The sequence below is a fragment of the Pelodiscus sinensis genome, chromosome 2 (genome assembly GCF_052426305.1).
Source record: "Pelodiscus sinensis isolate ZL-2025 chromosome 2, ASM5242630v1, whole genome shotgun sequence".
NCBI lineage: Eukaryota > Metazoa > Chordata > Testudines > Trionychidae > Pelodiscus > Pelodiscus sinensis.
In genome coordinates this window covers 169361728-169380130 of record NC_143053.1, presented here as the reverse complement: position 1 = coordinate 169380130, position 18403 = coordinate 169361728, and the positions used below count along the sequence as shown (strand labels likewise).

Here is an 18403-nt window from a genome sequence, read left to right as displayed (position 1 = left end):
GCAATCAAAATAAAAAACTTAATAATAGTGGAGATTTCAACTATCCCCATATTGACTGGATACACGTTGCCTCAGGATGGGATGCAGAGATAAAAAATTTTGATATCTACTGCTTCTTGGAGGAGCTGGTTCTGGAACCCACAAGGGGAGAGGCAATTCTTGATTTAGTCCTAAGGGGAGTGCAGGATCTGGTCCAAGAGGTAAATATAACGGGACTGCTAGGAAATAGTGGCCATAATTTAATTAAATTTAACATCCCTGTAGTGAGAAAAACACCTCAGCAGCCCAACACTGTGGCATTTAATCTCAGAATGGGGAACTACGCAAAAATGAGGAAGTTAGTTAAACAGAAATTAAAAAGTACAGTGACAAAGTAAAATCCCTGCAAGTTGCATGAAAACTTTTCAAAGACACCATAATAGAGGCCCAACTTAAATGTATACCCCAAATTAGTAAAAGAACCAAAAAAGTGCCTCCGTGGCTTGGCTTAACCAAGTAAAAGAAGCAGTGAGAGGAAAAAAAGGCATTGTTAAAAAGTGGAAGTTAAGTCCTAGTGAGGAAAATAGAAAGGAGCATATAAGCTCTGTCAAATTAAGTGTAAAAATATAAGAAAAGCCAAAAAGGCGTTTGAAGAACAGCTAGCCAGGAACTTAAAAAGTAATAGCAAAATGTTTTTTTAAATACATCAGAAGCAGGAAGCCTGCCAAACAACCTATGGGGCTCCTGGACAATTGAGATGCTACAGGTGCACTCAAAGATAAGATAATTGTGGAGAAACTAAATGAATTCTTCGCTTCGGTCTTCAGGGCTGAGGATGTTAGGGAGATTCCCAAACCTGAGTAATTCCTTTTAGGTGACACATGTGAGGAATTGTCCCAGATTGAGGTGTCATTAGAGGATGTTTTGGAACAAATTGATAAACTTAACAGTAACAAATTACCGGGAGCAGATGGCATTCACCCAAGTGTAACCTATCCTTTAAATCAGCTTCTGTACCTAATGTCTGGAAGATCGCTAATGTGATGGCAATATTTAAAAAAGGGCTCTAGAGGTGATCCTGGTAATTACAGACTGGTAGGTCTAACGTCATTACCAGGCAAATTAGTTGAAACTATAGTAAAGAATAAAATTGTCAGACACATAGATGAATATAATTTGGTGGGAAAAAGTCAACATGGTTTTTGTAAAGGGAAATCATGCCTTACTAATCTACGAGAAGCTTCAAGGAGTAGCCGAGTTAGTCTGTACAGGCTAAACTTAAAACACAACAAAAGGTCTGGTAGCACTTTATAGACTAACAAAACATGTAGATGGTATCATGAGCTTTCGTGGGCACTACCTGTCATCTGAAGTAGTGGGCTGTGCCCACGAAAGCTCATGATACCATCTACATGTTTTGTTAGTCTATAAAGTGCTACTAGACTATTTGGTTTTTTTTTAAGTTTTTCCTGTACAGATTCTTCAGATGAATGGAATATTAAAAGTCCAGTCCCAAAATAAATAGGAGATGGGAGGCGGGGGAGGGCAACGAAAGGAAGGGGGGAAATAGTGAATTAGAGTGTTCGTGTTACAAGAAGCTGATAAGAACAATTTGCATCTTCTCTAAGTACCCATTGGTTGGTTAAGTCATTAGGATGTGGAAGGGAGTATGCTAGCCAGGTAATGTCTTTATTCATACCTTTGTGCTGTCTTTAGGAGGGTTCAAGAAAGAACTAGATAAATTCATGAAGGGTATGTCCATCAAGGGCTGTTAGCCAGGATGGGTAGGAATGGTGTCCCTAGCCTCTCTTTTGTCAGAGGCTGGAAATGGATGGCAGGAGAGGGATCACTTGATGATTACCTGTTATGTTCACTCCCCTGGTTTGGGTCTGACCCAGTATGGCCTTTTTTGTGTACTTGTGTACCTCACACAAATAGGTATAAAAGCATTTTACAGTGGTTTAAAGATGGTCTACAGATAAGTTGTTAGTGATGTAGAAAATACTTCCAGTCTTTCTGGAACTTAGAGACAATAAAGGACGTAGGCTCTTCTGCCCAAGAGCCTACTATAGGAAAAACTTCCTGTAGAAGTTTGAAAACAAACATGTAACGGTTCACCTGGCATTTATGTAAAATTAGCTTTCTGGCTGTGAAACCCACAAGTAGATACCCTAGTTTTCATATTAGGTGTCTTTGTCTGCCTTAGGATGAAAAGGTTACTGATAGAATATGTTTTTCAAAAGCCTAGTGTGGACAAGACCCATTGCCTTCAATATTTGTTGAGGAGAGTTTGGGTTTTAACTCAGTCAGGTTTGCTTATATTAACATCTACACTGATGGATCCACAACAGACTTTTGAAAAGTGTAGTAGCTAACCTATTGGAACACCCCATTTTAAATGCTACTCTAGACAAGGCCAGGTGAAGGGACGGATTTGTGCAACCACAGGTAGAGAGGTGCGTTTGGCTTAGTGACCTTCTTTAGCCAAAAGATAGTTCTGATTTTTTTTAATTCAATCCCTGGTCCTTTTTATTATGTTTAAGAATCAAGTACCATGTTTCACCTCTGCCACCACTTTTGGTCCTCACAAGGCTCCTTTCCATTCATCTGGTAACTACATTCTTAGCAATGAAGTGTTTAACTCAAGTCATTTGTCAGAGTTCCTTTCCACATCAAGAGTAAGAGAGAAACCTAATAGCTCCCTAAATGTAGGAAGTGCCCATCATCCAAATTTACTCCTATCTTTTAAATTTCTCACACCTAGCCATCCATGAAAGAAACTAACCTTTGATTAGGGTAGATGGGACACTACCTTAGTGTGCCAAATGGAGTTAGGGATGTAAAATCCCATGTAAATTGTTAACCAGTTAAGCTTTAGGTTTAACCAGTTAACCACCTGTGGCACTATGAGGGGTGGGCTAGAGCTGGGCTGGAGCAGCCCCCTGCCTGCGGTATGCCACAGGCGAAGGTCTGCTCCAGCTGGGCAGGGCCCACCATGTTGGGGGGAGAGGGAAGACGTTCTTGCCTACTCAAGCTGGAGCACTCCCCTCCCGGCCCGTGGCTAGGTGTGGTGGGGAAGGGTGCACTGATTAGCCAGTTAAACCTTCACATCCCTAAGTGGGATTTTCTATCATTTTCAAGAACACAGTAATTGGTTATAAAGAGCCTCTTCTTTGGAGAAGTGTGGATGAAATAATATAGTTTATAGAGTGTTAAGAGTGAATATTTACCAACACTTCCTTCCCAACTCTTGAAAAACTTCATGGCATGGATCACAGGAGGCTTGTGAACACGTTCATGGAGATGAGAAGTCTTAGAGAGATAGCTGTGTTAGTCTGTAACTTTAAAAATGAATAGTCCTTTGGTGCCTGCTTTCATGGGCAACAAACACCCACTTCTTCAAATAAGATGATCTTGAGACTAGAATTTGTTCTGTTTGTTAATGCCTTTGATGATTGTAAAACCACATTCCTTGTTGGTGTTTGATCTCATACATTGACGGTTTTGTTTTTGTTTTTGGTGTACAGCCGAATTTGTGGGAGTCCTTGTCCTGCAGTCTGGCCTGATGTAATAAAGTTAGCCTATTTCAACACCATGAAACCAAAGAAGCAGTATCGTCGAAAGTTGCGAGAAGAGTTTGCTTTGTAAGGCTGAAGACTTAATTTAATCATCTGCATTGCATTGTTTTCTTAGTTCTTCTAAGAATTTCATTATTTTTTCAAAGATTTGTTTGTGGGTTCAGTCAAAGGTAGAGAGAAGTGACCTACCCTATCCTTTCTTTGATATGCATGCTGAGCTTCTAGATATGTTAGTTAATGGGACCTGTGTACATGTATCAAGGAAGGGGGTAAGGACCCAAGTATGTTATCTGCCTGACAGCTTTGTACTTGTGAAATGGTTGCTCTTCAGACCTTGGTGAAACTTGCTCATTGGTGCATGTGCTCATTGTCCCTATAGCTAAAAGCAGCTTTATAGACTTAGCCCATCACAATTAAAAGTGACTAACATTAGGGACTTGGTGGTCATAAATACAGTATGCAAGACTAATTCTCTAAAGCCATGTCTCCTAAAATAATGATAGTGGAGTTGTCTCATGGAAATAACAAACATGAAGGTTGTAGAAAACATCTGTAAGACTGCTTACGCTGCCTTTTCTCCTTCAACAATTTTGGGGGCTTAGGAAAATGTATTATCCTGTTTATATTAGTGGAGCCTACTTGGGTAACTTTAAAGCAATAGAATTATTGTCCAATTAAAAATATAAATCTGTCTGCTAAATTCCAAAGTATATAGTAATATTAGAACCTTGTTAAAAGGAAAACAAATGTATTAATGAAAAATCCCAATTTTAAATAATATAATTAAAATCTAGTAAGCCAAATTAAAGTGTAAGTTTTTTATAACACAAAGAAATGGCATCTGAAATAACAAACATAACTCTGCCCCCTATTTTTCTCCTCTTCTTACTAGTATTCCACCAGCTGCATTAGATCTGTTTGATTATATGCTTGCTTTGGACCCCAGCAAGCGTTGCACAGCTGAGCAGGCTCTTCAGTGTGAGTTTCTGCGAGATGTGGAACCTTCTAAAATGCCTCCACCAGAGTAAGTTACTTCTGTGATCATGTTAGCTTTTACCTGATACGAAAGTGGGAGTATGTGTTTAATGTTTGGGTAGTGGTGTAAATAAAGATAGTAAAAGCATAACACAAAGGTATTAGATATTAGTAATTGCCCCATTAAAGAAGTCTACACGGGTCGTGGGGGAATAAATCCAATTTTAAGATGTGCATCTCCAGCTGCAAGAATTGCATAGCTGCAGTCTATAAATTTAATTTATGGGGCAGTCCCACTGTGACTTGCCTTACTCCTTGCAACCCTATGGAGTACCAGGGTTTGCTGAACTCAGCAATTGATTTAGCAGGTCCTTACTAGACCTGCTACATCAAACTACTGAAGCTCAATCTCTAGAGCATGGATCTCTATGTAAATATAGACAAGGCCTAAGAGAGCTATCAAGTTGAGTAGCTCCTGTACTGTGAACAAGGGGACTGTACAATAGTTCCATGTTTGGTTGGTTAGGCATTCTGTATATCTTTCCTAGAGTTAGGGTACATCTACACAGCGAGGCTAAAGTCGAATTAAGCAAAACAACTCCAGTTATGTTAATTGTGTAGCTGAAGTTGAAATAGCGCCAAAAGCTGAATTAAGCTGTCTGTACAGCAGGAAGTCAAAGGAAGAATGTTCTTCTTTCAACTTCCGTTACTCCTTGTAAAAAGAGGAATATCATGAGTCTGAGTAAGAAGTCCTCCAGCTCAATGTTATTTCAAAATAACAGCTTGTAGCGTAGACACACACAGTTATTCCAAAATAACGCTGCTGTGTAGATGTACCTTTAGTGACCTGCCAAATGTACTTAGAAGAATGAATGTCCCTAAATAACAAGGATAAAAACATTTATTCCACTTTTTTTGTTTCGTTTCCTTGGACTCCAGTATCTACACTCATTAGGGGATTGCTGTTTCCTTCTCAATATATGAAGCCCCAATTTGTCTGTGTTAATGGTCTGCTCAAGTTCCAGTTTGTCAAATCTTCAACAATATTGAACAAATCAAATGTGCAGTTCCGAGAAAATTAAAACATAAAATAGTGGTTTTTTTAAAAAAGGAGTGCCTCTTGTAATAAGGTTCAGTTTCCAGGGATGGCTTGGGTTGATTCTCATGTTATTAGTAAAGTTTCATGTTGTAACAGGACTTACTAAATAAAATGGGTAAGCATTACAGGATCAGTGTGCTGAATGTGGTCCAAACATGGTAATTTAGGGGCATGGTACGCTTCAGAATTAAGCTGTTTGGTTTAAAAGTGAACTGCAAGTAGAGATGTTTAATAAACGCATTTTAAGTAAATGTGTAACTGCTGAAAATTTCTGATACTACTGTATCAGAGGCGGGGGGTGGGGAAAGAGAAAGCAGGTAGTTCTGCGGGAGGCCATGGCACAGCCACAATTCCCCTTTCCTACTCTGTTTCTGTAGGTGATGGGAAAACACATGGAAAAACTTAGTCATCACTCTTGGTATTTATGAAAGTACCTAATCATTACAATACCCAGGCACTCTTGTCCTGTCAGAAGATCAGAGAGAGAGTGAGTGAGTGACTCTACAGACGAGGGTGGGGAAGATGGGAATCATGGTCAAGTCTCAACAGAGCTCTCCCACCATCTAAGCTCTACTATATACTTTCCATTGCCTTTAAAGATTTAGGGGGTTTCTCCTGTGCATCTCTTCCTGGCCTCCAAATTATAGAGCAGATGTGCTTCATCACTGGTTTGTTCTTTTTGCAGAGGTGGTAGTAAAAGGGAATGTTTCCTGGCTGCCCAGTCTACACAAATATTAAAGGAAGCACTGCAAGTATTGGGCATCTAGTCCTGTTGTGCTTATGTAATCAGCTTTTGCTGCTATCCATACTCCCTTTTTCTTAAAATTAAGAGATTTCAGGAAGGAAAGGGTGGGGTTTGCTCCTAAAAATTAGGCTTTATTGGTTATTTAATTCATTAGAAATAAAAAAGTGGGGTAGGTCATCAAAGTCATTGTAGCCAGAGCATAGATTTAAGAACTCCTTCCTATAATGTTGCAAGTTGAACCTCGGTAATCCAGGACCCTCTGGTGCAGCAAAATCCATGGTCCAGAGAGGGCCCTCCCTGCTGGATGGGAGCAGGCACTGGCTGAGAATCTGGTAGATGGTGGGGGCGGGGGTGGGGGCGGGAGCTGATGGTCAAGAGCCTAGCCAGGGTCAGGAGGGGAAGGAGTTGCAAGTGGCTGGGACCCCTGGCCAAGCCAAGAGTGCAGAGGGGCCAGTGACAGGATGGGCCAGGACCTCTGTTGAGGCTGGTGACCAGGAGCAAAGGTTAACATGAGGGTGCCAAACCAGGGAGGTCCAAACTGTACCTTGATAAAAATAAATTGACTTAAGCCATAGTCCCTTGTGTTTGATGGTACATAGATACACAAAATATTTTTTATTTAGCTATCCTGGATGTTAACCAACAGCTGTTCAGCACCCTACCAATGAATAGTTTAATCACTTGATTTACATGTCTGAAGATTTTCTGTTATATAAGAATGTTACAAGCAAGTAGTTAATTTGTTTTTACATTATATTTGTAGCTAAATGTAAGAGATTGAATGATGATGCCATGGCAGATGCTCAATTCTTATGTTTAAAATATCTACTGATGTAACAGAGTGCCATCTAAGGGCTTCCTTCTTTCTTTTAACCCTGCAACATGAAAAATAGCATGTGAAAAAACCCAAGCAGTTCTATTTGTTAAAGCTAGAAAACAAGCTCGTCAAACAGTTGATCTCCAGCTTCACTTGCTTGTGGGGCAGCACTGAAACCAGCTTTGAAACTCATAAGTCATTCTGAAGGGAAATGGAAAAGAACAGTGGTTTACTTAAGATTGTGTGTGCTCCCTTCCTCTTCTGTTATGTGACCTCAATAGATATTTGATAGACAAGCTGGCTTTGCCTCTGATCACAGGGGCCAGGAGGTGTATGTAGCTTTGTCTGAGGATTCCAGCCAGTGTCTGAGGCAGGACCCAAGTGTCTGACCATTGGTTTTCATGTGCTCTGATCCTGTCCTGATAAGCAGTAGAATCTGGCTTGTTCCTAACTTCATTGAATGAACAGCATATCTGAACTATTTATTTTAATGCAAAAGTCCTGGGTTAGTTTAGAGGATTGCAACTTGCTGAGTTATATTAGAGTAACTTTCCTTTCTGTAAAAGGTCAGTTGACACAGTTTCAGTTAAGAAGCCCTTTTGAGATTGATTGTATTACACACTTGTTACAATTATTTATTCACAGAAACCAACCTTTTCTGACTGTTATGTATTGAGCATTAATTTCACATTTTGTACTCAAATAATACTGAATATTTACTATATTTCTTTACAGCCTTCCTTTGTGGCAAGATTGTCATGAACTGTGGAGTAAGAAACGTAGAAGGCAGAAGCAGATGGGTATGACAGATGACACAACAGCAGCTAAAATTCCTAGGAAGGATTTGTCTTTAGGCCTGGATGACAGCAGAACCAACACCCCACAAGGAATGCAGACTTCTTCCAAACTCACTACTCAGGGCAACTCTAGTGTAGCACTTGGTCAGTAAACTTTTTTGTAGTTTTGTCCCATTAAATTGTCTGTTACTTTGCTAAGTATGCATATAGAAATGTAGATGTTAACACTTTCAAAATCCTGAAACCTCTTGGCATTGATAAAGGAAGCAAAAGTGTAAAATTTAAAAATGCATCTTCTTCCTAGTAATCAGGCATTCCCAGTATGACTTGAATAACGAGTTTTCACTTGGTATTTAAATATCTTGCTGATAATTGTTGTTTATTAATTTATTTTTGGTCTATGTTGTCCCCTCAGGGTTTCTTATCACCATGCACATGAGTAGCTGCTCCAACTCTCACTGAAGAACTCTTCATAGTCTGGAGCAGTGCTTTTTTATTTAAAAAAAAAAAAAAAGTGCCCATACTCTAGGGGAAAAGTTATTGAGCTCTGACTGGAGGTGCCAGTACTGTGTACTGGGCAGTACTGTCACAAAAAAAGCACTGGTCTGGAGCAACCTCATTGATCATGACATAAATTGATGGACATGGGTTTCAATTCAGACATCATCTTCACAACAAATAGATTCTTCTCCTGTGTTACATAATCTGCCCAGATCTGCCTTAGCATGTCTCTCTAACTGGTAATGCTGAGCTGAGATACTAGCTAATGAGGGAGCTGCTTGTATTATGACAAGAAAATTAGCGAGCTACCTCAATGTTATTCCAACCATTAAAGCAGAAAACCAAGCTTGGAGTGTCTGCCTTGGTACAAAGAACTGCTTTGAAGACATCAGGAAGAAAATGTCAATTTATAACCATAATCAAATGAGATATCTTCTTATTGAAACAGGTGGTACTTCTTCCCTTACCATAAGCAAAGCATTTTTAAACTTCCATTCTAAAGTATAGATTGTTTGTTTGTAAACTTCTGAAAAAGGAACAGGCTAGAGTTTGACATGGACAGTTTTTCTAACATGGCACATTAGAAAGTGTAGGGTCATTAAAGTGAGAGCTCCTAGAATTAAGTGTGCAAGTGTGTAGTGCCTCCATTTAAATTCTGAATGGACAATAAATCTCAAATCGGGTCTCTCCAACAGTAGGCCACAGGTCCAAATATATGTTGTAGAAATGTAATGATACAGTTCTCCTGCCCAGTATAGTTTATTACCTCTTGCTCCTTATCATCTCACTTCTCATTGTAATCCATCTGTATGTTTGTCACTTTTGGCAACAGTAGTCTCAAGTCTTGATATGACTTTGAAACTCCATTTATATCCTAAACATTTTATGCTAATCTTCAATATGGGATAATTTATTAGAGCCCCGGTGGTTAAAGTTATGTTGGTTATGCTGTTATAAAAGTTAACCACTTATCTGAGTATTAACTTTATTAATTTTGTATTATGTTTGTAAAGTTAACGAAAGAACTGAAGAATTAATTATTTAGCCCCATGTCATTCTTGGAACAAGTGCAAGTATAGAATATAAAACATTAATCAGGATGGGAAAGCAGGGTTTTAGTGTATGATAGAAAACTGCACATATTTTATATAAAATGGAAAATGTCTATGTTCCAAAACTTAGGAGTGTGTACATGTTGAATGAGCAAATGTAAAATAATTATGTACAATAAGTCATGGGGGGTGCAGACTTTATCCAAATTTAACTAAACTAAATCACTGCACATATGACAATGCACAGAGAATTAATATTTCTTATTTTGGGTAAAACCATTTGTTATGGGTTATTTGCTATTATTTTAGTCCTTATGTGAAGCTCTTGTCATGGCATATGTGCAGGTATCGGTTATGATTTCCACCAAGAATTTGAATTCCACAATGATATGGATGTCTTTAATGTTGACTAATCAACAGTTTGGGGGTGCGAAGAAAGATGCTGCAAGTTTCCTTTCTCTCTATTCAAATTGTCTACTGGAGTTACAATTTTGCATTTTGAAAAATTCTGTTCTTGGTCTTGGACAGACCATTTTCAGATGTCATGTAATTTGCAGCAGGCTTGACATCTGTTATGTGGCTAATTAATACATCAAGAGAATGCAGTGCAAAACATCTGAGAGAGTTCTGTGCATTGCCAAATAAAAAGTTAATTGTTTTTGAAATCCCACTGTCTTCACTACGTTCAGCTGGTAGTGCTCCAGCTTACATCAACAAACAGGCTGATTTTAATTTTGCAACAACTGTTTGCTCACAACTGTGTCCTCTTTAGCAGTGAGTCAAATGCTCTGGGCAAATGTTTTTGTTTTTTAAAATACCAGCTGTCCAGACTTCATTGGCTGTTGCCAGAAATTACATTACATTGGAAGCCTTCTAATTTCACATATGAAAGTTCAATTTTGATATCGGATATTTGATATCAACTTGTTGGAGGCTGTCTATGTAAATAGGAAGATGTGATGCCTTTGTATAATTTTTATATAAAAAAGTTTCTCCGAGATGATATTCCATTGTGGAATTGAAATCTAAATTATTAGTATTTTATGGTATTCCCAATTAGCAACCTTTTTTTTTCTGTCACCAGTCATGCTGCTAGGTTTATGTACTGTCTGTGTTTCATGATGAATCGGTAGGTAAACCATGAATAAGGGATCCTGTTCCATTCCTCCTTTATATTTTTAGGCTGGGTGGACTCTTGGTCTGTTCTGATTGTGCAGCGTTCTTAAATCTCATAAATCAGAAGCTTCACCATAAAGTGCCTTTTAAACCTGGACTACTTTCTCCAGCTCTTAAATGAGCAGAAGACTGAAAACCCATATTTCTCCTCACCTCAAAAATCAACAGAACTATCTTTGATTTTACTTAGCAACTTATCTTTCTCAGTTGTCTTGCACTTGTGCCATTACCTTCAGATGACTTATTAATTTCTCTGTCAGTCTGGTCATTTTAGGAGGTGTCACAGCATGCAAATTAAGCTTCTGAAAGGTCAGGTTCTGACTGGAAATGTGTTTTGCAGATGGTCCCTTTTTAAGCAAAGTGGTGTATTATGTCAGAGATAGATGGTGACTGGAAATCTTACAGCTGTCTAATGCAGGTGGCCTTAAACCTTGGCTTCACTGTATTGTGGAAAATTCAGCTCAAACATGATATTTCTCATCTGTCTTAAAGTGTGTGCATGCCTTTCAAATAATTTTCTCTGTATTGGATCATGCTATTCAATTTCCTACTATTCTTCCAAATGTAATTAATTTGTAAAAGCAGTCCATTTCTGTATTGTCTCAGAAACCTGTGCTCTGCCAAGAATATTAGCCATTGTATATTAAGCTTGATCTGGAGTGTCTACAGTGTGACAGTTCTAAATAATGCTTTTAAAACTCTTTTTTGTCTTTAGTGAAAACAAGCACTGGACAGCAGTTAAACCAGAATGAAGTGGCAATCCTGCTAAATCTTCTTCAGTCTAAAACAAGTGTTAGTATGGCACATTTTGCCGAAGTGTTGAATATTAAGGTAAACCCAGAGACTCATCAGCAACTAGATAAAATAAACATTCCTGCTGGTATTTTGGCAGCAGGTGAAAAACAGCCAGAACAACAGCCGCCTCCACCACCACCAGAACAGGAGCCTTTACAACAGCCAGTAGTCACTCAGCCGGCTGTACCACCTGCTCAGCTGACTCAGCCTAAAATCGAGACTGATGCTGCCCAGGCAGCTGTGCAGAGTGCATTTGCTGTTTTGTTGTCTCAGTTAATAAAGACTCAGCAAACAAAGCAAAAAGATCTTGTGCTAGAGGAGAAGGAGAATGGATCAGGAAATGAAATGTCGTTACAACTCAGGCAGCCTCCAGAGCCCTGCACTCCTGCATCTGAAAACCAGGAGGACGTGGATTCTCCAGCATCTGTTTACCCACATCTGATCAAATCGTTATACTCATGTGCAGGTACTTACAGTTTTGAATATTGATAACTAGGTATCTTGATCACCAGAGAGTTTTATTGGCTTGGAGAGGAATAGCTACCAACGTGCTTTTATACCCTTTGTCTATGCACGGGCACTCCACACCCAATAGCAAAATACGCAGGGGAGTGATGACTCCAAGGATGTGTGAATTAATTTCATTTTCTTTTGTCACTATCTTGATAAAACTTGAAATTAATTGTGATTGTAGTGCATGTATATAGTTTTCTTTAAGGCTGACAGAGATGCAGTTATAGTGTCCCTTTGTTGTGCATATTATGGTAGCACCTAGATGCCCCGGTCAAAGTTGGGGCCTCATTGGATAGGTGCAGTACAAACAGTAAAAAACAGCAAAAAAGCTCTGCTGAAAGTTTGCTTGTCTAGTAGTACAATACCCGTTTACTTTTCTGATAGAATCTTCATGGGGGTTTCAGTGTAAAGAATAACTGCTTTTAATTGAGGAAAATAGATGGACTCCTTTAGTTAACTGCTGATGATTGATTTACCAGCAGTCTCTTTTAAGTAAACTCCTTTTGTTAAATGAACTACAGCATCAGAATTTGTCCATGCTTGTTTCCTTTAGTTACCTAACCAGTGTGTGCCAATTTTTCAGTTGTGAAATGAGTATGGTCAACTTAAGTGTTTTAATTTAAACAGTGTGAGAGGCACACACATGAAATGTTTAATTAATGGCTTCCTAAGGCATCTCGAAGTTCTAATTTTTTTTGTTAAATATCGTGAGATTAGTACTTCGGCCATATGTCCTCAGTGTATTTTTGTTTTAATTATTACTAAATGTTTCTACTCTGTAGAAGAATATTGTAAAGGAACGTAAAATCTCAGCATTAACATATGGAGCAGCCTTTTTGTCCCTTTCTCAAAACCATTCTTAGTATTGGCTTTGGCCCACCTCTCTAAAAAGTGCACTCTTTCCTCTTCTTCTGGTATAACATCTGTTGCTACCAGATTCCACAAGGGTATTGTGCCATTTTCCTCCTCCTCTGTCTATAAGTTGGATGATCAGGCATGCTTGCCAGAGGATCCTGGAACTCTCGGTTGTGACACAGGGCAATGTCTTTGCTTCTCTAAAATGCCGTTTCTTAGTTACTCTTAAACTTCATGGATTAAACTTTATTTTTTTGTGAAGAAATGTAGTAGCAAAACTTTGATAATCTTGCTATGTATTTCTGCAGTTGTTGTAATGGTCTAAAGTTATTTCAGATTTTATTCTAATGCTTTTGTTTTTAAAACATTTAGGTCAAGATGATTTGGTTAGACAGCCTGATAGGAGGGTTCTAAATCTAACACCAGAACAAGAACGCCCTCGCATCTTGCCCCCAGATCAGCGTCCTCCAGAGCCACCAGAACCACCACCTCTCACCGAAGAAGATGACGAGGACCTAGATTATCGGACAGAAAACCAGCATTTGCCTATTTCTAGCTCTTCAGCAATGGATCCTCATGCTGGGGTGAAAGCTGCTCTTCTACAACTGCTTGCTCAGCATCAGGTTCAGACAACTGAAGAACCAGTAGCAACTAATGTGGATTATCAGGCAAGAGACTCCTATGTAACTGATTTCAAGGATAATTTTGGATCTTCCTTCTCTTCTGCCCATTATGGTGGTAGTGATGGAATAGGAAGTGGATCATCTGGGGCACTGGAAAGGAGAAGCTTCATTGGAAACTCAGATATTCAGTCTTTGGATAACTACAGTACTGCTTCATCTCACTCTGGTGGTGCACCTCCACCCTCTGCCTTTTCAGAGCCATTTTCCAGCTCAGTAACTGGTTATGGAGACATTTACCTCAACACTGGTCCCATGCTATTTAGTGGCGATAAGGACCATAGATTTGAATATAGCCATGGCCCTATTGCAGTTCTGGGAAACAGTGGTGACACATCCACAGGGTCAGAAAGTACTCATTCTTTGTCCACAAAGATGCACAGCTATAGTTATGGAAGTAATTTACAAGAAAACCCTGGTGGTATTAGCCACATACATGGACAAACTTGGACTTCTCCAGCCCAAGGACCTGGATATTCCCAAGGATATAGGGGACACATTAGCACATCAACAGTCAGAGGGCGAGGCAGAGGATTACCGTACTGAGTATCTGTTTTTCCTCAGGCACATCATTTTTATCTGGAAAGACTTTTTCTAGCTGCAGTTTAAAGCAGCAATTCAACAGACTTGAATAATGTTAATTCAACAGCTTTATTTTTATGTGGAAAAGGGTCTTGCAAACAGTAGGAAAATTTAAACTGCTTAAAACTCATGCTGTCTCGAAACTAGATTAATTGATTGTACATGTTCACAAATTCTAGTTCTGAATTTTATTTTGTATTTTGGCAGTTTTAAGTGGATGCTAAATTTAGGGACATCAGCTTTTTATGGCACTCTTTCAGATCTTCTGAACTATGCACACTTGTGCTTTTTTTGTAAGTTTGGACCAACTTTTATGTAAAAAATTTTACAACAATCAAAGCAGGGCACTGATTTATTTGGTATTTTTCTTTTTACAAAACTACCTTTAGTCAAAGGTCACTGTCAGTCTTTGCACTGCTTTCAGTGTTATTGTGGAAGGTGTACTTTGTGCTCATTTCAGATAATAAAACACAACCTTTCTCTTGATGCAACAATTTTATAAATATTTGGTCAATGTTATTTTTTTCTTTAAAAAATGGTGTAGTAAAATGTCCACCCCTCAATATGTTTGTATAAAAACTGTTTTACTTGAATGGTAAGTGCCTTAACATGTAAGTTTAAGGTCTGCAAAAATTCTCTACGTTTTTCTGATAAATTCCCTTTCTTTAACGTTATTTTGTAGATTGATTCAAAGATTAATTCTTAAATATAGACACACTACATTACAAGACAGGTAATTATAGGCAACTTGGATAAAGTGCATTTTAAAATGGCATATTTGCCAGCTAAGCCAGTTTAGTAGATGTACCTAGTTTTCTCACTGAAGAAATGATCTTTTCCCAAACCAAATTTACTGAAAACGTAGTTGTGAAGACATTAAAGAAAATAAGGATTCCGTCAACTTCCTCTAAAAGCAGTATTGACTTCTGCAGTCCCTCTGCCAAATACGGTCTACTCTATACTGAGCTATTGGATGGTACCATAGATGTCAAAGAAGAAAATGAGAGAAATCCTATTCTTCAGTGTCATTGATAATAGTTAATGCATTTTGTGTGGAAAGCTGACACTTTACCACATCTAAAGCGTTATGGAAAGCTACCCATATTAAAGACAAGTATTTAATGCAACATAGAAATATTAGCAGGTCAAATCTTCTAGAAACTTGGATTGTGCCAGTTAATCTGTTCTGTATTCATCTATTCCATTGATCATTGTAATACTTTATTTGAATCTGTCTTTAAATAGAAAAAAAATATTATAGTTAAAATTGCTACCAGAAGCCACCACTCCAATTTTATATTAGTTACACTTTCCAGCATGTTTTCCTGAAAACAGCAGCCCCTCTCTCCTGCAGAGAGGGGATAAGGCTATATTTTCCATGTACTGAAAAGAATGTTTAATTGCCCATATTGGAAACAATTTTCCAACTGATTATCCAGTTGATAAATTGGTACATTATGTAAGTAAGTGTTTAATTACTTTTAAAAAGGTAAAATTTCCACATAAATTATTACCAGTTTAGTCGTGTTAGTGACTTCTTGGATTTTCAGATTAGAAGCTAAAAGTTATCTATTTCATTGAAAATGCTGGTTCTAATTTCTGACTATTTAGCTACATTTTAATGTTTTTCACACCCTATGCAGCAGTAACTAGTCAGTGTTCCAGTATCTGCAGTTGAATCATGGTGAGTCTCATTGCTTCAGGCTTCCCTATAAATCTCAAGTTATCCAAGTTCTCATCAGCTGCATTAAAGAATCCTGCTGTCTGAAAATAAAAGCAGCTAAGTTGGAAACAAATATTTGTGATCTGAATAGCCTGTGTTTAAATGAAATTAAACACTTTATATAAAATGACACTGTGTTGGAATAATTTTTCATAAGTTACACACATCTTAATATATTTTTGCAGGCGAGAATTAAAACAAGCAGAATAGTTTTGACTGGACACTTCAACTATAGCATCTTACCATTTTTATAAATGTATGCTCAGATAAAAAGCAAGGGTCAAAAAATAAAATCTAGCAGAATCTAGGTGTTAAGCTGGCAAAAGATTTTCCATATACAACCTTTGTGGCAAGAAATGCGTGGTTAACTATTAATGTATTGCACTTCAAAAAAAATACAGCCTTGTAAGACTTCACTAAGCAGGTAAGTCCAAATGAAAAGTAGATGATAAAGAACAAATCAGGAATAAGTAATTTTGACTTTCAACAATAAATGTAAGGAAGCAATCAAACCTTTTACATCTTTGCATAGAGATAAACTTTCAAACTAGATAACACACATTTCACCCAAGTTTCTGTAAAAAGCCAGTCTCTCTTGTATGCATCAATAGTGATAAAGCAGTTGGATTTATGAACTGAAATACTGAGACACAATGTTCCCTGTAGTTAGAAATGTTTGTATGTTAATGTATTGGTTGATATTAAAACATCTGAATCATTTTAGACATAAGATATTCAACAGACTAGATTAATCAGTTACTCTGAAGGAAGAATAAATGAGCAATTAGAATAAAAAGCTGATTTCCAAATGGATTGGCAACAGATGCATTCATATTTAATAAGTCTGTTCACATGCCATTACTGGCATATATATTACACAGTGATTTTAACTTTAGTTTGAGCAATACTGGCCTAGAATTTGAAAACTATCGGTCCACACTATTTAAGTAAGTCAGTCAGTCAAGCTGAGTTACTTAGCCACAATAATCTTGCCTCTTAAAATCTATGCATGAGAGATCTTCCCTTTTCCAGCCCACGTATGACATTTTGCTACCATGAAATGTCAAACACACTGCAAGGAGCCAAACAATAATTCTGGGATATGAGCCCTAGGCTGCTTTTGTATGCTACTCCTAAAATGTGCCCAGAGGCTATGCTAGCCCCCAGATGGGATAGAATATAGGCAGTAAAAAAAATGGCTTATTTTTCCCCCTTTCTCCATGAGATTATTTCTGCTACAGTACTACTTAGAGGTACTGCAGAGAATTGGACTAACATCAAAAAGTGTTTCTATTTTAATCCAGGACCTATCACAGATGAACGAGTTTAATTGTGATGTAAGTGGTCTTAAACGTTACTCAGAATAAAATAATCAAAAACACATTGTACTAGTAAGACATGGCTTAAGTTTACAATAATAGGGTATTATATAGCTTCAACCAAACAAAAAAGGAGAGAATAATTAAAAACAAATTAATAAAAGATAAAGCAATCCTCAGAACAGCCCCTCTAAAGTAATTGATTTGTATGTAAAGATCACAATGTAATTTCTGAAAAAAACTACTTATAGATGCATATTTATTTTCATATCTATTCTATGCACATGTAATTACTATTACCTTTCATCACCCTCAGTCTCAGATGCTTAATACAGAACAGAGCAGGAAGGAATTTTAATGTAGACTATGCTTTGTTTGCTCTATTATCTTTGTATTGGGAGTTAGTGCCAGTTTAAAGAAAGTTATTAAAACCCCATCATTTGCTGAGATTTTATAAATAAGCAGTAAAACTAATTTTTAAACTATCATAGATAACTTTCATACAGTTATTATTTAGGTTAAAAGTCCACTGGGTCCCCAAATTACAGGATCAGGATTTACAATAGAGGGAATAAGCTTCAGCCAAACTTTAATTTTTAGTTTAGGGTTGAAGAGGAAAATAAACCTGGTCCAAAGGCTGAAAAGTCTTATAACTGAATTAGAGATGGAAAAACCTTGGTTAATGCTGCTTCAAACAGTTTTGTGTTCTCTGCAGTCATTAAGTATATGCCATTAAATAAAAAAAGACAAGAAAACTGATTGAGCTAAACTGGGTTTTACATTTAAAAATTAAGTGCATATAGCTGAACTTCACCTTGTTCAGCAAAAATTAGTTTGAATTTAAGAATTTATCATAGGAACTATTTTAGGGCAACAAAATTGAAAATACTGAAACTGTTACTTCAGCTTACTTACTGTTATTTCTTTAAGCCATTTGTATCTAAGATGTATTGAGTAGCCTGAAAATAAAATACCATGAGAACGTCAGCCTTCTTATCCTTATTTTCCCTCCTTGGCTCTCAAATGGCCCAACACAACTATTTAGCTTTAATTTTGATGGAGTAGGTTGATTCGTCATTCATTTTGAAAGCCAACACTTTTTATGTAATATTCAGTATATTAAAATCCGTAAGCTGACATGTGCTTACCTGTTGGAGTCTTTGCTTTTCAAGGTCTGTCACCACTTCATAATTAGTGATAATGGGAATGGAATATTA

The 18403-nt window shown here is 37.6% G+C and overlaps 1 protein-coding gene across 2 annotated transcripts in view; it reads left to right on the top strand.

The window, feature by feature from the left end:
- CDK13 (cyclin dependent kinase 13) overlaps positions 1-18173 on the top strand; it is a 72817-nt gene extending 54644 nt beyond the window's left edge. For both annotated transcript variants that reach the window (XM_075921730.2, XM_075921731.2), the window contains exons 10-14: positions 3507-3623; positions 4450-4581; positions 7929-8134; positions 11435-11980; positions 13255-18173. In XM_075921730.2, the coding sequence (XP_075777845.2) occupies positions 3507-3623; positions 4450-4581; positions 7929-8134; positions 11435-11980; positions 13255-14108 (1855 nt within the window). In that variant the 3' untranslated portion in view covers positions 14109-18173. The remainder of the gene's footprint in view (positions 1-3506; positions 3624-4449; positions 4582-7928; positions 8135-11434; positions 11981-13254) is intronic.
- Positions 18174-18403: the final 230 nt, after the last annotated feature.